The sequence below is a fragment of the Archocentrus centrarchus genome, chromosome 21 (genome assembly GCF_007364275.1).
Source record: "Archocentrus centrarchus isolate MPI-CPG fArcCen1 chromosome 21, fArcCen1, whole genome shotgun sequence".
NCBI lineage: Eukaryota > Metazoa > Chordata > Actinopteri > Cichliformes > Cichlidae > Archocentrus > Archocentrus centrarchus.
In genome coordinates, this window is record NC_044366.1 from 4853547 (window position 1) to 4879162 (window position 25616).

The following is a 25616-nucleotide window of genomic DNA, read 5'->3' on the forward strand; positions in this document are numbered from 1 at the left end:
CAGCTAATTCTAGAGAAGTGACATTTAATTATAGTCTTTCACTCTGAAAATAAAGAAAATTTTTTAGCAGTTCTGAGTCAAATGAAATCTTATGAACAAAAACCAACTATCCAAGGTTCAAAAAAACAAATTTTATGCTGGCCAAAGTCCCAAAATATGGAAAAATATGTTTATTTTATGTGTTCCAGTTGTAACAAATTGAGAACAATCATTTGCATTACAACGAGGCTGCTTTTATAGATACTGTCAGTTTGTTAGAGCTCTAAAGGTCTCAGTAGAGCCTTTACTTCCTGGTCTGTGGCAGGGATGTCAGTCAGATGCTGAAGAAAAGGTCGTCCGTGGATGCAGGTCTGGTTGGTGTCACCCAGCTGCTGTTGCATCCGCAGGAGGGTTTCCTTCACATCTTCTCTGGATAAATTCACAGGCAGCTGACGGGCAAGTCGGACTGCTTCACCCTGTGAGGGAAAATTCAAACTAAATTCAACAACAAAAATGCCACCCTGATGCTGTGCTCATTTTTATACTGAGAGCATCTCTCACTTGTAGATAGTTCCTGACTTTCAGTGGCCGACACTCCCGCACAGTCCTGGCCTTCCTGTGAAGAACTGCAGTCAGGATCTCCCTGAGGTCCTCCACACCGAGGAAAGGCACGCAGTCTGCCATTGCTGTCACTTCCAGATGTCTCTCGGCTGACGTGACGCCTGGCCAAAACAAGCAGAAAGCAAGGATTAATATACTCCAGACGCTAGTACTATCTCCAGGAAAGAATAATAAATAAATATTGTGGTTTACAGCCGAACTGTTGACCAAGTCAAACAAGCGGAGGGCCAAATGGAGTGTTAAATGACTAATAGAAGCCCCAGAAGACTGGAAGGAAGCTGTCTTGTAGGGTGGAAGAATGATGGCTTCTCATTTCATGAGGAAATACTGCAACTCATGCACAATTTATTATTTCTAATACATAACTTTGGATGGTAAAGAAAAACCTGGCAGAGGCAGAGACAATTTGAGAATGTCTGTGCAGGGAAACACTGCAGAGTTCAGATCATTCTGTTATATAGAGAATATATATATTAAATATATATTAAAACAGAAGCTCAGAGGCCCAAATTTGCTTATGGCTGTAACACATTTCCTTCATATCCAGATTTAAATGAAAATATTTGCGGAATTGTACACAAGTTTAGGAACATATTTTTCAACAATATAACAAAAGCAAAAGAAACTCAGCAGATTTTGTGCACTGAAAACATCTTACATGCACCGCTGCCTTCAATCCAAGCACACCCACAGAGGCTGGCAGTGCCAAATGAAAATTCCTGGAATTTTTTAAAGGGCAACCATTCTCATCACCTGCACGCTGGGGTACAAACCTACTGTGAGACCACGCTGTCGGGCAGAGAGCCAATGTCAACTGAGGTGAACCATTCCAGCAACAAAAACAACCAGCACTCACAGGACACTGTATACCCTCTGCAGGCAAACACTGCAGAAGTAACATCAAAGTAAGGATGAAGAAGCTGGTAAAAACAGGTCTCACCGAGGGAGTTATTCTGCTTTATTCTGACATCATGTTTAAGCCTTACCTTTGCTTTTGACTTCAGTTATGAGACATACTTGGATAAATCAGACAAACCTGGTTTTATTTAATAGCCACGTTTCTTTAGCTCATTTACAGCTCCACGCTTTTACTCTTGGTCTCTATTAGAGTGGCACTGAATGATTTAAAGTTCAAAATAATCCTTATTTATACTATAGTTGGCTGTGGTCCAGCCGCTCGGTTCATCTACTGTCTTAAACAAGACAGTTTAGCTCCCCCACCCCTCTCAGCCAACTTCCTTCAACAGAAGATTTCAACCATAGCCTGAAGATAAAAGATGGACACAGCTTCTGTGTCTAAAAAGTAAAACTGTGTGGAAGTGCCTTAAACCTGCATTCTTTCCAATGGCCAGTAGGGAGGAACTCTAGATGAGCAACTTTTCAGGAGCTGGTCTTACTGAATGAATTTAAGGTGAGTTAAGGTGACCTGGACGGAGCTGCTATAATAATATTTAAGCAAAACCTTTGGCTGAATATTAATACCCCTGTGTCTTCCCCAAAGCCAAAGGTTACACTGATGTTTTAGGCATCAGTGACATGGTTCATAAATTTAGGTTCTTTTTAATCACATTGTACATTTGGTATACTTACTTTGTGCATTTTTGTGTGTTTTACTAGTCTGTGCAACCACCACTGACTGGACTGCTGTCTGTCTTGGTCAGGAAACTCTCACAAAAGAGATTTTTAATCTGTAGGGTCATTCTATCCTGGTTAAATAAAGCTTGAATAAAAATGAATAAATAAAAATTCCTTGTATGGATAGAAGAAGTCTGATTGTCTCTCAGAAAACAACTGCTTCTCACTTGATATATGACCTTAGTATACAATTTATTTATGGTCTCAATCAATAGTTTCAAGTCTTTCTTAATTAAGTACAATATGCATTACTTTGTGAATTGTGGTCCCATTAGAGACAAAAAGGAGGATAAAGGAAGCCAAAATGCTCAACTTGAGGCTTCAGAAATTGGACTTCACAAAAAAGAAGGGAAAAGGCTTATTGTTAATGTTACAGTGGCTTTGTTCATCTTTTATATACAGTCTATGATTGGAACATCAAGTGGGTGGGGCTTTCATACTCATAGCTAGAGCTGTGCACTCTGCAATGACCATATTATGGATATCTGCTCTTTCTGACATCATACAGAGCCAAGAGTAAAAAAAAAAAATAATAAAAAAAAAAAAAATGGAGCATTTAGAGCTTTTGGCTCACAAGGATTACCTGTACATAAGTTCACCCCAGTATTTGAATCTTTGACCATGTTTTATATATATATATATATATAATGGAATAATAAAAAGCATTATATTTCCCCTTAAAAATAACATTATTTTAACATTAACATATTTTGGGGCAAAGTCAGCAAACTTTGTCCAGTGATTGTATAAATGCAGTTCTTTATGTCTCAGTGAGAGACATAAAGAACTGCATTCAATAATGCTTAAAAATCAGTGTTTTGAGATGACTTCTAATAACCTAGTTATTATTAACAGTTACTAGAATATTTGACAAATTCTTCAGGCTTTTAATTTTGTAAATACAATTAAAAGACGAGTCATTAAACTTTATTGGTTGTTCATGGGCTTGAATAAAGGTATCGTGGTAAATAAATACACTGTTACTACTTAAAAGCTTGAGAATTTTGTAATTTATTGTTTAACGTGACGAACAAACTTGTGAAGGAATGGGAGTTTTTCATTTTACCCACAGCTAATCCGACACAGAGAAACTCTGTCAGAAATAATTGCCTGTAATCCAGTTACGGGGACTCTACGTTTGACATTTCTGACTGCTGAACTATGACATTAATGATGGAAAACGGAATAAAACAAAACAAACCTGTCAGACCTTTAAAGGCTTCTTTCCTTATTGGACTTAAAGATTTTCTTTTGTTTATAATGTTTAAATTTTTAATGAAATTTGGACACTAACATACAGAAGTTTTTCTTCTTGTGTTTTGTTCCCTTGAATTTTACTATCATGCTCATGGCTGGCTCCTTTTGCAGAACATTTGTTATTTTAGTTTTTGTTCATGTACTATTTGGAATTGTGTGGAGCTTCTGCTTTTAGTTTTAGCACCCTCTATGGGTGATATAGGTGGACTGCCACCCAGGGCTGGAATTTAACTCAGATTGATTGTGTTTGTCAGACGCTGATGAAGATACCCCTCGGTATGTTTTTTATCTGCCAACTGCTCAAAGAATAAAATTAAACTCTCTTTTTTCCAGAACCAGGGTGCCTGAGTAGTTTTCTATGGTTACATGTGCATAACATAATATCTAGCCAGTTCTAGTTCAGTTCTTTGTACCTGGAGTGAGTTTGATTTTAAAGCCATTCGCCACAAGCCTGGGATCAGAAAAGAGGGCGGCTCCGTTCAGCTCTGAGCTTTGTTTCTCCATGTTGCACAAAGCCTCTGTGTATTCAGCTCCTCCAAGGCTTCTAAAATAGAGAAAAGAAGATTTTGAACATACATCCAGCAGCTTTTATAAAAATCAAAGATCACAATTTTTCTCTCTTAATTATCTCTCAAACACATGCATGCGTGTATATAAAGAAACTGGCTGAGGGTGCATTTATCTGGTGAAATGTGAGTGACACGTTACCCATCTGTTAACTGTATAGAGTTCTGCAGTCTCGCTGCTGGAAGTATGTTATTCTCTAGAAGTCTCTTAAACAGCAAAGCCTCCTCCACTCGAAATGGGTTTAACAACATGAGCCTCTGACCACATAAAATGACCCAGGCGCTCTGAGAGGCCAGCCGGTTTACAAGACGGAGGCCCTGCGGTGCTGCGCTGCTCTGGGATGAGAGGCGCTGAAGCTGCAGCCGGAGGGCAGCCACGCTGCAGGGGAGGGGCTGTGAGGGCTTAGGCGCAGGGTTCTTCACCTTCTTCTGGGGCTGAACGGCGAAGAGCTCATCCAGCAGCTGCTGGTTGGATAACGGGGCCTTACGTTTCTGACCCTGCACATGGATCCTCACACCAGGCTCTCTGAGGCCCTCAGCTGAGGCCAACTTGGTCCTTTGTTCATGATGTTCCAGGTGCTTCTTTGCCTTCTCCTCATACCTGCAGAATTAAACCAAGTCTTATAATGGTAGGTATGGCTGTCTCTGCTATTAAATCAACAACCCCTTTCTAAAAAGTTGGGGCAATGTGTAAAATTTAAATAAAGAGAATACAGTGACACAAGAATTAAAGCCTAATTTTAGTTGACTACAGTAGAAAGAGATTATGTTTCAAAAAACTTGGGATGGGGCCAACAGAAGACTGGAAAAGATGCAGTGAAACATCTCACAACTAATGAGGCTGTTGTTTTTTTGGGTTTTTTAAAAAAAGCATCCCATGGATGGATGAGTCTTTCAGAAGTAAAGGAGTGGAAGTATTCACCACTCTCTCTGAAGAGTGCAAGAGTTCAACTAATTAGGAATAACTTTTCATGACTATAAGAATTTGTGGGTCACCTGCAGTTGATAATATCGTACAGAAAACACCGTCCTCACAAAGAAACTCTATTTCGGTGCGATATGACTGGCTGAGGATCATTTATATCAGCACCTCTGTCTGAGGCCATGGTCCTCAGCCAGAAAAGGGTGGAGTGCCCACTCCAGGTCAGGGACGAGTTGCTGCCCAAGTGGAGGAATTTAAAGATCTCGGGGTTTTGCTCATGGGAGAGGGGAGCGGAAAATTGACAGATGGGCTGCAGTGATGCGGACGCTGCACCGATCTGTCGTGGTAAAGACGGAGCTGAGCATTAAAGCAAAGCTGTCCATTTACCGGTTGATCTACGTCCCTACCCTCACCTGTGGTCACAAGCTTTGAGTAGTGACCAACAGAATAAGATCGTGGATACAAGTGGCGGAAAGGAGCTTCCTCTGTAGGGTGGCTGGCCTCTCCCTTAGAGATATGGTGAAGAGTGCAGCCACTTGGGAGGGGCTCAGAGTAGAGGTGCTGCTCCTCCACATTGAAAGGAGCCAGTTGAGGTGGTTCAGGCATCTGATTAGGATGTCTCCAGGGCACCTGTTGGGTGAGGTGTTTTCAACATGTCCTACCGGGAGGGGTCCCAGGGCAGACCCAGGACACGCTGGAGAGATTATATCTCTTGGCTGGCCTGGGAACGCCTTGATATTTCCCTGCATAAGTTGGCTGGGGAGAGCGAGGTTTGGGTTTCTTTGCTTGCTGCCACCTGAGACAAAGCCCCGGATAAGTAGAAGAAAATGGATGGATGAAGGATAATGCCTGTATCGATTAAAAAAAGGCTGCAAAACTAGCACAAAAGACTGTAAAAAGCTCAAAAATTGTGTTTTGTCAATCTGAAATCTTTGCACATTCCAAAGCCAACCAAGCGTGCCAATTTAAGCATTTTGGCAGGCTGGAGCTTTCACCCTGATACGGAGACAAGGCTAAAAACACAACACTGAATGTTCACAGTGTTCAGCCTTTGGGAAGCACTTCATTACACAGGCTCAGGGACACTTGTGAAAACCACCATTAATGAACATAGTTCATTACTTCATTGACAAAACTAAGTTAAAACTTATCCATATAAAGGAAAAAAACAAGATAAATCTGATCTATGATCTCTCTGGATTCTCTGAAAATTATTTACTACTTTTTACTAGGAAAGAAAATTCGTGAACTGCCTGCAGAGTGGTGAACTTGTCAACATCTTTACTGCTCAAAGACTCGTCCTCTTTGGGAGCTCCAATCCTTTGAAAAACTCAGCCTCTCCAGGATGCTCTTTTTATTGCCAATCATGTTACTAATTAACCTGATTAACTCTGAGATGTTTCATAAAAGTTTGTTTATTTACTTTTGCATAACAAACTTTCAAAGTTTTTTTTAATAACGAGGTTGTAAATTATATCAAGAGTACCACCATGTTCCCAGAGAACATGTTGAGAAGTTGATACTAGGGTGCATCGGGTGCTTTCTCATCAAAATATCATCAAATCCTGTTTCCACATACTGCATCTTCATATGTTGAACATATGATGCTTCATTACCCCATCATTAAAATAACATGCTACAGAAACTTGTACAAATGTGTGCCATTTAACAGTGGCAGTGAAAGATGCCAAGTCATCTTATTTCAGCAGTTAGTTGGCAGTAGCACAGTGAAGCAGGAGTCTGAACAGATGTCTTTTTCCATATGCTCTTCCATACCTTATATAAGGTCGCAAATTCTGCTGATACACACTTTCCAACCTTGCAGTTACTTTAAATTGGTACGCAGTAATCTTATATAATTGGGTTCAAACGCTTGCAGCACAGCGTAATGGAGCAGCTCAGCAGTTAGAGATCAGATTCTGACATGTACAAGTGCACCTGGGCCAGTTTAGAAGTCACTAATGACGAGATTGACAAATGACTGAAAAGTGATGTTTAATGTTGAGTCAGTCAATACAAACCCTGAGCCAGGAGAATGACAAACTATCCTGCCATAATTATACGCCCATATATTAACTACTGCATCTCTAGCTGGTTTCAAGTAGCTGAAAGACCTTTAAAACCAATGAGATCGCCTTATAAACAAGCTTTAAAACTTCTGGATAAGAAACCACAGCAGTATCACCGCTACAGATACCTAAGTACCAAAGTCAAAGCCCAATTTTGTATTCAGATCTTCATTTTATATTTGAAATGGTTCCCAATGCTGCATCTCAACAACTTACAAAGATTTTTAAAACTTCCTAAAAAAGCTCTGCCTCTACACATTCTTCCTCTTCATTTAAGGCCATAAAGTGATGTAATGAGTTTTAAAACATGTAGATATGGGAGCCATGTCATCATTAGTCAAATACTTTTTTCCCCCTGTTGATCTTCATACTACGTTTATATATTGAATGAATAGTCAAGTTATTGAAAGGAGGTGTGCATACACACTCACCTGCCACTTTATGAGGTACACCTACACTATATTCATTCAAAAGTATTCACTCATCCATCCAAATGATTAAATTCAAGTGTTTTAATCATTCTCATGACCACAGGTATATAAAACCAAGCAAGCAGACTGCTTCTACAAACATCTGTGAAAGAATGGGTCACTCTCCAAGCCTTACATCACCGAGCTCAATGCAAAGCATCAGATGCAGTGGTGTAAAGGATGCCGCATGGACTCTAGAGTAGAGCAGACGTGTTCTCTGGAGTGACGACTCGCGCTTCTCTGTCATGTCTGGGTTTGGCGGTTGCCAGGAGAACGGTACTTGTTTGACTACATTTCGGCCCCTTAGCACCAGTGAAAGGAACTCTTAAAACTGAGTGGCTGTCCTTGTTGGCGTCAGAGGTCAGAGGAGAATGGCCAGACTTCTTCAAGCTGAATGAAAGCAACAGTAACTCAAATAACTACTCGTTACAACCCAGGTATGCAACATGTTGAATCTTGAAGCAGATGGGCCACAGCAGCAGAAGATTACTGCCAGCTAAGTACAGGAATCTGAGACTACAATTCACACGAGCTCACCAAAACTGGACAACAGAGGATTGGAAAATCATTGCCTGGTCTGATAAGTCTCAATTTCTGCTGTGACACAGGGACAAATAAATCTCCTTCTAACCCTCTGGGGGCTGGTATGTGCATGTGTTCCTCAAGCTTGGGTCGTCTACTAGAGCCCTGGGAGATTGAACATTCTGCACAGTATGTATCTTAAGGTGATTTTATACCCTCACAAATGGCACCTTTGAATCAAACTGACATCACATCTGCTATCGCTAGACGCCATTTCTGCAGGTTGTACACCTCTTGATTTTTTTAACCTGGTGCGTTGTACATTGCTGTGACTACCTGTGCGTGCATAAACAGATGTGGATGTGTAATGCTGTTATTGGCAGTACATAAAAGCAGCAGGCATGGCAGGCTCCTAATGCTCCTATCACTGGGACCACTTTGGAATTTACCTTCCACATACCTTCCAGTCATTCCTTCAGCCACTATTTTCTCATGCTCCTTCTTCCTGATGTTACTGTCCGCTCAGAGTGCCACATCTATGACAACTGTGGTCTTCTGCCCCTTGTCAACTACCACTATGTCTGGCTGGAACTGGGCCGTGTTGGTCTCAACCACCTTCGGTGGTGTCTCCCATCGGGACTAGGGACCGTCTAATCAATATGCGGAACAGATATTCCTGTACACAATCCCAGCCTCTTGGTTGTGCCTCTCAGTGTATACTGTCCCAGCTTGTATCTTACATCCTGCTACTATGTGGTAGATTGTGCAAAGGTGCCCGAGAGACTGTCTGCAACTTGAGTCCCTTCAGCTCATAGAGCCTCAGGGCGCTGGACTTCAGGTGGACACCTCGATACATTGTGAGGATTTTTCATGTCTTGACATCAGTGGCATCTGTCTCCTCCTGTGGCCAGCTTCAAGCTAAGCATCTGATAACCGGTAGGGCATGTATTGACGACTTCTGGATTGCAGCTGGATAGTGTAGTGGCAACATTACTGTCTTTGGAACAATAGGTCAGGGGTTTGAATCCTGGCCAGGGCATGAATCCAGTAAGATGCAAGCAAATAGAAAACAGATAACAGCTGAAGAATCTTTCTTCTCATGAAATATGAAAAATTTAATGTTTTTGTGCATTATCCCTTCAAATTCAAGAATAAAACTAAACATTTTCTTGCTTTTCTGTTTGTTTATTTTATTTTTTTTTTAGTAATTCCGTCCTCATCTAACCTTCATTAATGTCAATCCTTTGACTCTGAGGGGTGCCGGGGTCAAACACAAATGCTCATTACCTCCATGTGTGCTGCGCCAAGTCTACTCTTGACTAGCCAACTATGTGTCAGTCCTCATGCCACTTATGCAGTGTAAGTGTAGGTGAGATTTTTAAATGGACAAAGGGACATGTGCGAGCCTGAAAAGGGTCTCTAATTAAAAATGAGTGAATATGAGTTTAAATCAGACAGAATGAATTCAATCATTAATGCCTGTGTTTAGTCCCTGTATATGGGAAGAGAGAAAATCTGTCAAACCTGAAGAAATGAGATACGAGTCTCTGGACAGACAGAGGTCATATAATCATTAGGAATACCTGCTGCACTATGGAAATCTATTTTACTTCACTCTCTATGAGGCACAGTTGTGTGGAAATTAGAAATACAGCTCGTATCAATAAAATTTCCACAGCAGGCCTCTCGCATGCAAATGACAGGTCAGACTTTCCCCTTTCTCTCTCCGTCTTGCAAATAACAAGAGATGGAAACTCGGAAAGGTGAAGGTCTGGAAACTCACTTCTTACGGTCTTCCTCCCTCAAATTTTTCCACCTCTCATGGACGGCGATGCTGATGTCCTGCAGGCTGGCTGTGGGTTTCTCTCTCAGGACCTCGGCTCTGGCCTCCTTCTCAAAAAGGGCAGCGGGAGACAGCGGTGCCCTCAAGGTGCGGTTGCTGATCAGGTCGTAGGCCGTCAGGGCAGCTCGCTTCTCCGTGATGGCGTTTAATGTCTTTTTGCTTGCGCTGCTCTCACTCTTGACCTCATCTGGGTCAGAATGATTCTGCTTTGTAGGTTGATGAATTATGATGGGCTGCAGGGGTTCTCCTGATACGGGGTCGGTCAGAGCAGTCCCCCGGCTCCAGTCCTCGGCCGAAATTTGGTCTTTGATTGTGTCTGCAGCTGACACTTCATTGTCCACAAGTCTCTCTGGGGATTTACTTGTTGAAGCTGTCACCGTCTGAGACATTTCATCACCATTAAGAGAAAAGTTGGACTCAAGATCAGCTGGGATCTGATTTACAATCCAGTCGTCTGCTATAGAGGAAGAAGAGCTGCAGTTTGAGGCCTGGCGATCCAGCGAGGTGTCAGCGCTCGATTGCTTAGGTCCATCTTTGAGTAGGTTATCATTGCTGTGACCAGTCTCTGCACTTCGCTCACTGTCAGTCTGCAAAGGACTAGATGGTGAGGGAAATGGCTCACAGCTGAGGTGTTTGTCGACTGGGAGATCAGTGCTAGGCCGAAATCCATAGAGAGAAACCAGCAATGCCTCTACTGCAGTCAACACAGTCTCCTAAATATCAGACAGACGACAGAAGGTCAATTTACTTCCTCAAACATCTCTACAGCCAAATACACTCCATATTCAACTCACTTTGATTACGCTTGAACTTTAAGCTTACCTTGTTATGAAGAAGAACCTGGGTCTTGTCTGGTGTCAGATTAACATCCACCGATGAAGGTGGAACCGAGATTTTAAGCATGAGGGTGGGATATCGATTTCTGGCTTGGTCATCTGCATACTGAGCAGTATAGTGCTGACGCAGCAACTGATGGCCAATCAAAAAAGGATAAAGTTTGCAGTGAAACAAAAAAAAATGTTAAATGCATAAAAACTGATTAATTGATTGAAAAAGACTACCTTCATTATCTCCTTGTGCTGAACTGGCCGGCTGTTGACAAATATGAAAGTTTTGTCAGGGTTGGATGAGCTCGTAGAGGAGTAATCAGCTCCAGGCTTCGGGAAAAAGCCCTCCAAAAGAATCTGAAAAAAAGAAAAATTAATTATCCAACACAAGGAAGGCTAATGAAAAAAACAAACAAACAAAAATAATGAAATCATCCATCCATCTTCCACCGCTTGTATAGGTCTGGGTTGACGCACAGTAGTCTAAATAAAGACCTCACTCTTCCCAACCACCTACTCAAGCTCTTCCAAGGTGATATAGAGATGTTCTCATGCCAGCTGAGATACATACTGTCTCCAGCATAGCACTGGTCTGCCCCAAGATCTCCTGCCTGTGGAACATGCCAGAAACACCTTACCTAAAAGGTGTCCAGAAAGCTACCTGATCAGATGCTTGAACCACCTCATCTGGCCCTTTTCAATGTGGAGGAGCAGTGGCTCTACTCTAAGCTCCCCTCAAATGACCGAGTTCCTCTCCCTATCTCTAACAGGTACTCAGCATCAGTGAATAAACAAATACAGTGATAAAAGACAAAGCCATGGTTTTGTCTTTTATCACTGTATTAAGATGGTTAGGAACGTACCATCTTAAATCCTTAAGCTGAGAACTTTAATTATCTATGTTTTATTAAACCAGATGTGATGATGCTTCAATGTCCATAAGGTTGTTGCTGGATGTAAGGTTTGCATGTCACTGAAAAACCACGGGATATGCTCATACGGTAGCAATGACTTGGCAGCATGTGCTTTTTTTTGTTTTTTTTGTCTATTTTAGCTAATGAGGACCATAATTTACAAAATGAACATTATGTTGACTTGAAACTTGAAACTAGTGATTCAGACCATAAAATAATCAGGAAGGTGTTTACTGAGTTCATAGATCAGTTGTGAAGTAGCATCATTTTCTCTCAGACTTCTATACAATTTGAATTATTTCTGTTACCAGAGGAATCACCCCCTGCTGGTCATAAGAAAGAATGCGGGTTTGAGGCATTGTCTTCACATTTCAGTCTGACTTTTATATAAAGTCTCTGCTCACATTGTAGCCATATTCCCATTACATCTAACTCTGTACAATTTTGCTGTCCAAATATAAAACCTTTAACATTTTAAGCTTTAAGAATGATCAGACTTCCAAAAGAGGACCAAAGTCCCCTCTTCTACATCAAGGCCTGCTCCTGGTGCTGAACATTTTCCCATTAAAAATCTGCATCATACATGATGACAATCATGCCAGAGGGGGTTCTCATGAGCTAAAATTGACCACTCAGCATAAAACTCTACAACTGTACTTAAATGTCCATTATGAACGCAAGCTAGTAAGAAATTATGGAAAGCTATTAATGTTCAGCAGATTGCGAGCGGTGAACAGCTACGCTTTTTTCCACATGGCCTCAGGCTCATTATTAGCAGCAGCGCACGCCAGTGAAGTTAATAAATGAACTGCTGTTTCAGGTCAGGGCACATATGCTTCTCTCCATTTCTGCTCATTAGGGTCACTTTATGAGAATACGAATGGCACCTCTGGCCCCAAAGGGCCTCGGCTATGTGTAGTCAAGCTGCCAAAAAGCGAGTGACACATTTTGTTCTGCAGAGGAACAGCTCTTACAGCTCTCCCCTAGAGAGGCTGGTGAAATTGTCAACCCGGTCCCCTTGATCGCTGAAGCTTTGTTCTTAGGGACAAGGTGGAGAAAAGTTCCCTTTCATTGCTATGGGGAGTAAGAGGAAAAGGTGAAAGGTTGTTCTCATAACCGGGCACCAAGCAGCAAAATAACAACAACAAAGGGGAAAATGGGAGAGAAACAGGGTGAAAAGGGCTGCTCCATATCTGTCAGACTAGATTAGTTGGGAGCCTGACAGCAGGTAGGAGCCACATGACACCTACCGTGACCAAGCAGAAAGTTACAGCTCAACGGTAATTCAATTACAATCTGCAGAGCAAAGCTTAGCTAACAAAAAATCACTCACCCCTCATCAGGAAAGAACTCGAGAGAAAAGGGCAAAGAAATTGTTGGCCAGCCACCAACTGACCACATTTGCTGGCTTGAGACCAGGCGTTCATGATGAGGTTATTAGCTCAGAGTCGAGTATAACGTGCATGCTCTCATTTGCTCTGCAGAAATTATCCATCATATCCAGGCATTAAATGCAGTATTGGCAGCTAAAATTAGATCTCTCTAAAAGCAGTAAGACAAACAGGTCGTAATCATTAATCATCACCAATAATGTTCAGCTCATTTTAAACTTGTTTTCAAAATCTGTTCTCAGGTTTTTGAGCACTAGCCTTGCATAACATCAACAGAAGTCATGTTATGTGCGCTGCAATGTTACACAATATTTTATCGGATGTGCATCTCAGGATGGATTTGTTGACACTGAGTTTTCAAGGTGAGTGAGGGGCAGGTGTGTGCTTTTTGAAGACAAATGTCCACGTAATGAAGCGCAACGGGGGCATGGGAGAAACAGCGTGAGTGCCAACGAAGAGCATGTGTGTGCGTGAGGCAGGAGAGGGGCAGCGTGCGAATCTAAACCTGTGACATGTGTCCGTCAGGCTCCACGCCGTCTCTTTTGTCACAACATTAAAATGTGAATGTGAGACATAACAGAGTTAACGGCTGTTTTCTGTTTGTCTTGCAGAATCGCTCAGCTTTTCTCCAGTTTCTGCAGCTTCCCCTTAACTGACCTCTGGTTGCTCCTGGTGATGGTGGCAAGGGATCAGGTTGGCAACAGCACCGGGCCCCAGCGTAGCGAGGAGGGCGCTTCTGTTATCGGCCACCTTGGCTTTCTGCCAAAGGACCACCTGGAACGAAATGACACCCGTCCACTCCGTGAGTCCACATCAAGGTTATTACAGTTTTATATTTTTATTATTTGCTTTGATTTTCCAATTTCAGTTTAGATTTAATACATTTTAAAGTTAATTTAGGTTTCTTTTTAATGCTTTAGTTTAGTTTACCTTTTATTAATTTCTGTGTTTTGGTATTTTTTTTATTAAGCTTTTATCAGAGGTGAGACTCAAAGAGGTCAGAAAATCTAATAAAAGAAGAATATACCTGAAGACATTTTTGGTGAAATTACAGCTTCTGTTAGTTGGTTATCACTTTTTGTAGAGCCTGTTTTTTTCTTTAGGAGGTCCAATAGCCAAGGTGCTATTACTGTGAAAATATTTGATATAATGTAGTATGAATGCTTGAACAGTCAGTCTGTACAAAGAAAAAATGCTGGTTATTCTTTATGTTTTACTAATTTCTCCAAATAACAAATTTCTAAATTGGTAACATTTTCAAGTATATTACATAAGAACAAAAAACTTGATGTAGTATTTGCAGCAGTGCAACCGCTGTGCGTACAAAATATGTTAACACCCAGTTTGTGTCTAGCAGTGAATTTATCTCCTGGGTGTTGATTTCTAAAAGCACACACTGTGTTGCAGGACATGCCTCACATATTAAATGTACAAGCAGGCACTTGTAAACGGATAACTCCTGTAAACAGTTCCTGAAGAAACTGTGAAACATGACACAAGCCAAATGGCAGAGTTGGAGATAAAGGATAGGGGGCAACTGAGTGCTGATGGCACAGAACGGGTTCACTACCCTCCCCTGACGACCTCCAAATTGATTTTTATGAAAGCTATACGCTGGTCGTGTGCTCCCTCCCTGACCTGTGCCACCTACACTATTCTGTGTACAAACAGGCTGCAGCCTGAAACTGAATCTGAGGTCAAGTCCGCAGCTGCGATCAGCAACTTAACTCAGGCGTTATAATCACCCAAATTGCAGCCACAGTTGGTCATATTTGTGTTGGGGCGCCTGATGGGTAGGTGATAAAAATGTGTATGCAACGAAACAAGTAAAAAAAATTAAGTCTGAAGTTGTGGTGGACAGGAGAGTCATGCAATCCACTGTGGATCCATCGTGGATTCTACTGAAAACCCTATCCACCACCTACCGAACAGAACGGAGCACCATCTCTATGATTCTGCTCCACTGCCACAAGAACAGATAAATTGCTCCTTCTCAATGCAATAATTTTTTATTTATTAATCATTTTATTTGAAAGAGCCAGTCTATAGAAATAAGTATCCAACATCAACACACACAGCCTGTTGCCAGTTTGTATACAAACACAGAATACTCATCGCCAAAAGCTGTGTTTCCTCCCTTGAGATGCTCTGTTAGGCCTTTACTGCAGCCTCCTTCAGTTGCTGCTTGTTTGTGGGTCTCTGCATTCTGTTTTATCTTCAGTAACTGAGAAGCATGCTCTGTTGGGTTGGGATCAGGTGACTGACTTGGCCCATTTCTTTGTCTTGAGAAGTTCTTGGGTAGCTTCACTATGCTTTGGGTCATTTTCCATTTTCACTATGAAGCTCTGTCTAATCAGCTTTGCAGCATTTGGTAGAGTCTCCGGACAAGTAAAGCAGCCGGCCCAGACACGGTGTGCCTCAGACTGCTGAAAGCATGTGCTCCTGAGCTGGGTGAACCTCTGAAGCACGTCTTTAACCTGAGTCTGCAGTTGGGGAGGATCCCCTCACTTTGGAAAACATCATGCCTGGTGCCTGTGCAAAAAAAGTGTACACCAACTTGCTCAATGACTTCAGGCCGATTGCTTTAACATCGCACATCATGAAGCCCATGGAACATCTGCTCCTACATTTTCTTAGATCCGAGGTTCAACGTGCACTGGACCCCCTGAAGGTGGGCGTAGAGGATGCCATCCTCTACCTTCTCCACCAGACTTATTCCCACCTGGTCAAGGGGAGTGGCACTGTGAGGATTTTGTTTTTTGACTTCTCCAGCGCCTTCAGTACTATACAGCCCCCTCCACTGAAAGACAAGTTGAACAGGATGCAAGTTAACCCTCACCTGGTGACCTGGGTTATGGATTACCTCACTGGCAGACCACAATATGTGAGGCTGAGGGTCTGTACATCTGAGACTGAGAGACCACAGGGAACTGTCCTCTCTCCTTTCTTGTTCACACTTTACACACCTGACTTCCAGCAGAACTCTGAGACGTGTCATATGCAAAAAAATCTCAGGTATGTCATCGGGTATGTCAGGAGTGGACAGGAGAATGAGTACAGGAGACTGGTGGATGACTTGATGCCAACTGAACCAACTGCTGCTGAACATGTCGAAGACCAAGGACACAGCTGGTCTCTATTGGGGGGGTTGATGTGGAGACGGTGAAGACCTACAAGTATCTCGGTCTGCAGCTGGAGAACAAACTGGACCGGTCAGTACGCACAGACACACTGTACAGGAAGGGCAGAGCCAGCTTTATTTCTTCATCCATCCATCCATCCTGAGCAGAGAGTAAAGCTCTGTCCACTCCAGAATTCATCCTGGTGCTTCTATCAGCTATCACATCATCAGTAAACACTAGTCAGCCATACATCCTCTTGCCATAACAACAGATGCTTCAGATCATGAGCTGTTTCTTTCCTTCTCCATAATTTTCTCTATTTTAGATGTTTTCTGGCAAAGTCTAATCCAACCTTCCTGGACTTGAGTGCAAGCACTGGTTTGCACCTTTTTGTAAACTCTGTATTTCCATCCATGAAGACATCTATTGACAGTAGACTGTTGTTGTTGCTGAGCTGGCCGATGCATTCATTCTTTTTAACAGTGCACCAGTTTGTTGATTTGGCCCCTTCAAAGCTTTTGCTCTCCCTCTCTCTCTCTCTCTCTCTCATAGGTGGATTTTGGTTTTTCAGCCTAATGATGGCCTCCTTTGGACCTTTTATTGACAGTTCCAGTAAAAAGCAACCAAATGCAAGGTCAACAGTTGGAATCACCTTCAGATCTTTTGTCTGCTTAGCTTGTCATGAAATAATGAGAGAACAGTCCTCATCTGGTCATGAAACTGCTTGTCAATAAATTGTCCGAACACTTTTGAGCCTCTGAAAATGGTGGCCACGTATAAAAATGGCTTTAAGTCCTAAATTAATCTACTAAATTTTCTTAAACCCCTTAAATTAAACTGACAGTCTGCACTTCAGTCACATATTGCCTAAAGTGCAGAATCAACCAAACAACTACAAAAAACACAAGTACCATTGTCCAAAAACTTTATATAGAGGAAATAAATGTCTAAACATTCTCATTTTCTGTATTCACCTGTGCATAACCTATTTATATCCTACTTATCTGATATATGCTCAGCTTACATTAAAATACTAACTCTATATCGGAGAACCAAGAGAGCTTATACTCCTAGTAATCCCATCCAGTAACTTTTATGTTAGTTTGGTCAAATGCCGTCCACTGTTTGCTATACAATGCATGGCATATATACAGAGACATTTTATTTTTGGTAATTTTATTTTATTGAGACATTTGTTGCATAACCTCATACTTTTGTTACTTATTTAGCCATTTTATTCCATTTTCAATCATATTTTATTGCCCTTTTTAGTCCTGTATTAAGATATTTTATTTTATTGGGCTACTTTGCTTATTGAACCATTTATTTTGATTTGTTTTCTTTACCTTTCAGACATTTCTTTTCTCTATGGAGACATTCTATGTTTTTTAAATAGTTTGTCTTCTGTTTTATTGTGTGATTTTACTGTTTAGTCATGTTTTTTCATTTATTTTGTACTTCTTTCTTTTCTGCTGCACGAGAATTTCCAAAATTTTTAGACAAATTAAAAAAATATATCTAAATATGTACACCTCTAAATTATTATAAAAAATTACCAAACACTGGACTAAAACCAAAAATCTGCAAAATTATTTAATTAAAATTTTTAGTTGTTCATGCAGAAAACATGCTCTGATGAGAATTAATGACTGTTGTTAGGTCAGTGTTTATTTATGATCCATCTCTTCGCAGTTAATTAAATGACACCCGACATTGTGAAAGCTGATGCACTGATTCAGTACACGTGTTGTTTATGTTCAGTTAAGCTTGTGTTAGCTATCTCATCCAACAATCAAATTGTTACCATTTGCTAGAAGAGACAAGCAAATGGCAACACTTGTCAGGGATTCACACATCGAAGAGCACGCACCGATGTTTGTGTTTAAAGCAATTTGGACTTCAGCGTTCTCTGAACAGCTACGAGCTCTACAAGCCCAAACGATGATGCCCGCTGCATCATGATGCAATGTTCATGGCTACACTTGGTACTGTTTTTCTTTCAGCAGCATCCAGCCCCTCCAAGGCTGAAAATTCCCTCCACACCAGGCACAAATTCAGTCCCTGGATCCGGATTAATTTGTGATTTTTCTTGAGAAAATCAAGACGACGTCTCACATGTTTTTTTTTTTAATTAAATCTGATATGCATTTGTGAAGATATGAAGAAAAATATCTCGCAATCAGAGCCGCTGCTTGATTAGGGCAAATATCAGTCACAACTATTTTGGTTACTGTTGAGATCACAGTGATTTTTTTTTTTAATGCAAAACAACAAGTGATAACAGTGTAACAATAAACAGATAAGACAGACAACTTAGAGTCCTTATACTTGAAGTGTGTGTGTGGAGATTATGATTATTTAAATGACTATGCTCAGAAAACAACATTGGAATTATTAAACTTAAAAAAAATGAAAAGAGTTTCTGTATCTTTAGACTTTCCATGAACTTTAATTGTGATTCACTTGAATAAACTAAACCTCAGGGTGGCAGGGAATGCAGCAGGGAGTGGATCTGGAATTTTATGGTTGACCAAAGTAAAGGAAAAGGAAAAGGTAAAGCGAGAGAATTACTGGAAAACTGAATGTGGCACAATAATATCTTTTATCTGTATGGTCTTATTTTAGTAAAAGGTGGATGTTAAAACCACAGCTGAAATTAAAATTCAAATCAACTGTACAGGTCAAGTATTGGTACAGAACTATTCCCAAAATTTCTGAATCTAGATCCAGATTGACTCCAAAAGCCAAGCCCCACTCCTGGCAAATTTTCAAGCAAATTTCTCCATAAAGTTTGGGGTAATCTTGTAACAAAAATAAATAAATAAATAAAAATAAAACCAACCAATCTATCAAACAAGCATTAGAGCTCTCACTTAATTTAATACTAAAAGAGATCCTGCATATCCGGAAGTGCTGCCCTTAAAATGTCAGACATCTCTGTTCGCAGAGGGTTTGTTTCAGCAATTAGTTGCATTAATTATACTATTTTGATCACCATCTGACAGACTGTTGCATCACAAGCCTTTGGAGAAGGTCTGGAGGTTTTACTGTACGTCGTTTAATCCTGTTTAAAACATCTCAACCAAACTTTTAAAAACAAAAGATTCTGGGTCCAGTTTCTCAGATGTGAGGTTTTTTTCTTTGTTTTATGTCATTGTTTCTCTTTTGGTTTGGGACTGTTTTACTTATTTACCTGGATTTCCAACACAGACTCTCTTTTACCTGGCCTGACCTGGACTCGGCTGAGGTGGCAGGCATATGAACTCACAACATGTTTTTAAAAAATGCAACCCAAAAAAATACAGTGTACACAGCGTGATGTAAAAATATCCATAACAAAAATGCACTAGTGGCCTCCTTACGAAGCACTATAAGTTGTAAAAAACAAAAAAAGTCATTTAAATAGCTGAGATTAGATTTTCTGACATTACCTGAAAAGAACAATTAGAAAAAAAAATAATAAAGTGATTAATCAATACGCGAGCTGCTTCTGAGTTCAGGGAAGGCTCTGTGCTTAAATGGTTTTGGTGTAGGCCAATGACTGACATATTATTTAGGTTGATAAAAGTGTTCTTCAACACTTAAGTATTTTTTCTGCATCTAAAGGCAAAGCTCCTTTAAAATCATGCAGGACAAAGTAAAACCTTATTGGCTTCAAATGTATTCTATTGCATGTTTTTATGTTGAGTTTATTCATTAATGACTAACACCTTTATCAGCCTGAAAGTGGAAAATGCTCACTAACCTTTCAGTGTTTCAGTCTGTCTTCCTCAGGTTGACAGAATCTTTAGTGTTTCTAAAGCGCCTCTAAAAGCCAAATGAAGATTTTCCATCACACGTTAACAATTTCACAGCTCACTGACTCACATTAGCACGGACAACAAACCAGCAGGAGGCCGGGGACAATTTCTGTCTTCAGCCAGGTCGGTCAAGCTTCTCGATATTCTCCTGTAATTGTCTGTTTACACATTTGACAGAGGACACAACCAACTCCACACACGAGCACTGCGGGCAAAAGATGCCACGAACACCTTACAGCTGTAACTCAAGAGGACAACTTACATTTGAAAATTCTTCACAGGTGAAATGTCAGCAGGCAAACTGGATGAAAAAGGGTGGCAGGGTGCTATTATATGTATCTCTCTTCCATTTATTTGGGTTTTAGTGCTTGAATTTCAGTTGGCACAAGCTATCCCTAATAATGGATCAATATGCTGCTCAATAAAAATACATTTTTACATTAAAACAAAACAAAAAATAAAGCAATAAATAAACTAAACCTCTGCAGATCATTTTTATTTTGCATCTTCTTCATGCACTGCAATGTCTGTGAAAAATCTCATTTGTACCCTCAGATACAGTATAAGGAGCAGTAGTAATGGTACTAATTAAAATAGTGAAACCAAATTAACAAGGAACTGATAATCTGACGCAGTCTGTAATCTTAAAGAGATTTTCACAATACTGACAGATGTCAGTGTTAAGATTGCTACATATCAAATACTGAATTTAAACAGGTTGTCAGAGACCTGTATTCAAAATACACACATCAGCACAGACAGCGATTATACATGGTCACAAATTAAGTGCATGTGCAAGAGGAGTTGTAGGTATATCCGCTGGTTCCATCTGTAATCCAGTCATACATACATGGCATATTAATAAAAAAACTGAAGGGGATTTTGGTCATGTTGGGACAGTCAGCTGAAGACTAACGAGGACACCTAGTGGTTGCATCAAGTCAAAGCTTTAAATCAGGGTGTTTAAATACAAAGGTGTTGTGCGTTTAAGTACCATTTAAGTACTATGTAACCACAGTGACCACAGCATCATATGCCAGAATGACTATCAATGTATCATAATCAGCCTCATCTCCATCTTTACTTGTATGTTCATCTTCATCACGTCCTGGACCACAGTGTGACCCAACGTGGCTTTGGGATTTCTTTAGAGACATTGATCTGAGCAGTAACAAGAAATGAGGGGGGGCTGTGAGTAAAAGTGATGTAATCCCTGAGTTAGTTCAAAGGATCCTTTCTGTAGCCTCAATGTTGAACTGCCAGCTGTATGAATGCATCCACATTAGCCGAGAATTTGCAGTTTTTGCAGCTTGAATCGAGTTTTAAATTGGATTCCTGCATCAGCTGGTGCTGTTAGTTGTGTCAGCTGTTGGAGGAATCCATCCTCTTACACCACCTGCACCAATCATTGAGCCACCTTTTATGACTTTTATGATTTTTAACTTAATAAGCTCCTTATTATATTTTATCTAGATTTTTATTCACTGAAGTCTTCACTTTTTTGTTTTCTATTTGACTGTATTCCTGTTGTTTGCGTAATTTTTATCTTGTTGAACCATTTTGTTATTTTTTAATTTGTTTCATTTAATTAAGATAATTTATTAATTGTTATTAATTATTTATTAATTAATTAATTATTTATTTATTATTCTTGTGGCTGTAACTGAAATTTCCAAACTTTTAGATAATAAAGTACATTTTATAAGGATTGTAAATTATATCTTACTTTAAACAGAACTGATTATCAGCTTTCATTTGTCATGTTTGTTTTTCATCTTTCATTAATATTTATTTTTGTGTTTTTCTGACTTTAATATCTGGCTTCCTCAGTAACTCTTTCACCTGTGCACTCTGCCTCGGCTGTCTGTCGAAGCACTTTTTTTTTGTTTTTTTTAAGGTGCCATTTAAATAACTCAAGTTTTTTTTGGAGGAGTTACTGACCTTATTGTGAACAAGCATGAGTCTCAGCTCTGGTTTGACGATAGCATAGGCCATCAGCAGATCCTGCACCTTCTTCAGCTCCTCTTTGCACTTCTTGTTGGAGGAGAAACACTGACGTCTCACTGGAAGGTTCTTAAAAAGCTTCAGTACACTCACTGTTGTACCTGGAAAACACACAGAGCAGACGTCATCCAACAGTTGGAGTTGATAAAATGGAAGACCAAAAAGTGCAAAAATAAAAAGTAAGTACATACATAAAATACTAAATGTATTAATACACCATTAACTAACCTTAATATCTAAAATAATCTTTAAAAAAAAAAGAAAGATGTAAACTAACATTTGTTTTAATTTCTTTCTGTATTTCTTTATTTACCTTTGTTAAACTCCCCCACTGATTTAATTTCCTGTTTTATTTTTTCAATTGTTAATGCACAATAAAACCAAAATAATAATTAAACAAATAAATTTTAAATAAAAATAAAATATTGTGCAATTGTTCTTTTTCTATGTTTTTCAGTTATGATTGCAGACTTTCTGCCCTACGACAGCTGGGATAGGCTCCAGCTGCCCCGCGACCCTAAGCAGATGAGAATGGATGATGGATATAAAATATGAATAAATGCATAAAGCAATAAATTTCAGCGTAAACGGAAAGGTAAACATAGAGGAGGCTAAGGAGAAAGGTGAAAAAATACAAGTTCACATTAAAAATGAAATATTGTCACATTTTATAAATTATTTAAGCATTTATATCATATTATTTTATTTAAGCCCTCCAAATAATCAAGATGTGCATTTTTTATTATTATTTTTGATTTATTATTATTATTATGATTTACTCATCTTTATTTTATTTAAATTTTTCTTATTGAGCTTTTTTTCTGTTTAGGTGATCTTTGTTCTTTTCTTTAATGTTTCCCTTATTGAACTATTTTTGTTGTATTTTATTTAATTTTTACATTTTTATGAACTACTCTCCTTTATTTAAACCATTTTGTGGCAGGTTGTGTTTAATGTATTATCTTCTGTAAGACAGGAACTTTGGAATAAATAAAGAATATTTTATGTTATTCCAACATTTTCAGTCTAAAAGGGCAAACAGAAGATGTTCTTAAACATCAGTCCACAGTTTCTATGCTTTCATTAAGACATATTGTTGCAGTTTTGGGGGGTGAAAGTCTTAAATGTGCCAGTATTTTTTTCATGATAGCATTTTTCATAAAATGTCAAGAATGTTTCTATTTTTGTTAGGTTAATAACAACTCACATAAATAACGTTATAATTAAGGTACAGCACGGTTTATAATGTGTCTGCTGGATGATGTTATAAACATCAATCTAAATCTTTCTAGTTCAGCGGGATTAAAATCAATTCTGCCTTCATATCTGAAGCAGCTTCAGAGTTTTCTTTTTTTTAAAGAATGCATTCATCATTCTTTTTCTCTGCTGTCTGTGCCTTGCCTTGACCCAAGTGAGACGGCTTCTGGGAAACAATTTTTCCTGTCAAGTCCAGTGTGTACTGGGTGCTGATTTCATCCTCCTCTGTCTTTGTGGTAACAGCCACCTGAAGGGAAACAACAAAAATACTTCAGTTTGCCCAAACTGAGCTTGCAGTTGTTTTAATTCATGCAGCAATGTTTGAGTCCTAATATATCACCTCACCTCAGCCACGGCACAAATGGAGCCCAGCGCCTCCCCTCTGAAGCCGTATGTTTCCAGACGTTCCAGGTCTTCATGGCTGCAGATCTTTGAGGTGAAATGTCTCACAGCCATCACAGGAGTATCTACAGCTTTGATTCCTTGCCCATTATCACGCACCTCTATGCGGTCCAGGCCAAAATTCTCCTAAAATGGGTACAACGTGAGTGAAACATGAAGGGAAAATCAAACTTAAAACTGAGAGTTGTGACCATCTGAACAGTGACTGCAGCAGGAAAAATATTAATACAGTATTAATAATATTAATAATTAATTCCAGTTTCACACAAACTCTATTAGATGGGTTTTAAATTTGCATTATTAATGTCACTGTTAAGGAAGGGTTAATTATACTTTCTGCTGCCAAAGGAAATCACACTGGTTACTGGCTCTACTTCTTCAGAAATATGTATTTTTTAAATAAATCATTAATTAATTATTGATCTTGGTACATTATCTGTAATTTAGGTACTGTACCAGTTTAACATCAACGCTTGTAGCTCCAGCATCCAGGGAATTCTCAATCAGCTCTTTGACGACATTCACCACAGACGTGATGACCTGGGAGCTGGACAGCAGGCGCACCGTGTCAGAGGGCAGCTGCTTCATGACTTCAGGTATCTGCTAAGGAGAAGCATCTGGATTTAGGGGCAGATCTCAGTATCATCCACATTTTCAGTGTTACAGCAGTGGTGTCAAACTGTTTTAAGCTTGTCAGATACATGCAATCGGATCCTAGGTGGGGTGATCAGTACTTAAAATGTTACACAAACCTATAAAGAGAAACACTTCCAAATGTTTCCCTTTCTTCAGTGTAAAGTACAAGAATGTGTCTTGGTTTTTCCACATTCAGTCTACTGTTAGGACATACATGATTCAAACCTGTTCAGTGAAGTCACTTATTAGGTTTTTTTTTTTTTATCTGGCGTCATGTACCAAAAACGCAACCCAGCAACCTACAGGTTATTCTCTGGCTTCTTCCACCTCCAGTCTTTATTTTACTGTTCCTGTCAGAAATATTCATTTACTGCTGCTGATAATAGAAATAATATTTACATTTTATTTAAAAAAATACAACATGACTGCTCACTGATGCATGAATTCCTGCCTTTATGTCGATAAATTCATGATCACAGCTAATAATAATCCATCAGTGAAGGTGGGAGTTAAAAAAAGCGACAGCCCTAAGGTCTCTTTGTACAATTTAGCCACAAACTATACACCAAATCCCTGTACCTAAGCACTAGCTAACTGCTCCCTGGAGCTTATGTGGGCTGCTCAGACTCGTTAGCTCACAATTAAAACCCAGCTTTACTTCAAACTCACGTATTGTAGTTTCAAACTGTTAAATAATTATCACAGTGAGGAGTTAAATAATACCCACATTCAGAAGCTCCTCGGCTTCCACCGTTCATAACAACACACGGAGCGCCACAGCCGGAAGAGACCAGTTTCCCGCCCCCTCCGCTGCACGTTGATTGGCTATAAGTCAGGCATGGGCGGGGTCTAAAGAGCAGTCTGCCCCGAGTTAAAGCTGACAGGTGTAACATCGTTTTTGGTGTTTGGGGGATTTCTGTGTTCCCCACCACTTTGTTTTCTCTTTTTTTGTGATTTAAACTTGTTTTTATATTTGTAATGTCTGAATGTACTTGTTTGTCAATAAAGTTTTTTAGGGGGGAAAATAGAATGTCCAAGTTCCCTTTATGATTACCACAATAAAACCAGATATAAAAAATATATACATTTTTAAAAAATTTAAGTGGATTAAAAAAGATCGCAGCAATGAAATCAGTAAGAAGTTTAAAAATAATGAATAAAGGACTATTTTTTATTATGTTTTCTTCCATCCATCCATCCATCCAGCCAGCCATCATTCTCTTCCACTCACCCTTTTTTTCTTTATTTCTGTTTTTTACTGTTTTACCTTTTTGTTCTTCTTCTTTCAACCTTTAAGAGATGTCAGCAGATCACTTTCCTCCATCTCACCCTATCCAGCATCCTCCTTTGTCATACCAACCCTCTGAATGTCCTCCTTC

General features: G+C 39.7%; 1 protein-coding gene across 2 annotated transcripts; it reads right to left on the reverse strand.

The window, feature by feature from the left end:
* Positions 1-155: 155 nt before the first annotated feature.
* On the reverse strand, positions 156-25048 carry pms1 (PMS1 homolog 1, mismatch repair system component). 2 transcript variants are annotated; one of them, XM_030758208.1, is made up of 13 exons: positions 24965-25048; positions 24058-24201; positions 23545-23727; positions 23344-23446; positions 21880-22043; positions 13674-13790; positions 10946-11068; positions 10707-10853; positions 9825-10597; positions 4201-4659; positions 3906-4036; positions 541-701; positions 156-455 (listed from the first exon to the last, which is right to left on the reverse strand). In XM_030758208.1, exons 2-13 carry the CDS (start codon positions 24187-24189, stop codon positions 255-257), a joined length of 2694 nt encoding a protein of 897 aa, XP_030614068.1. In that variant the 5' UTR covers positions 24190-24201; positions 24965-25048; the 3' UTR covers positions 156-254. The 2 variants fall into 2 exon arrangements, with proteins under 2 accessions (XP_030614068.1, XP_030614069.1); XM_030758209.1 differs by having other exon boundaries at positions 24058-24204; positions 24965-25039.
* Between the last annotated feature and the right edge of the window lie 568 nt (positions 25049-25616).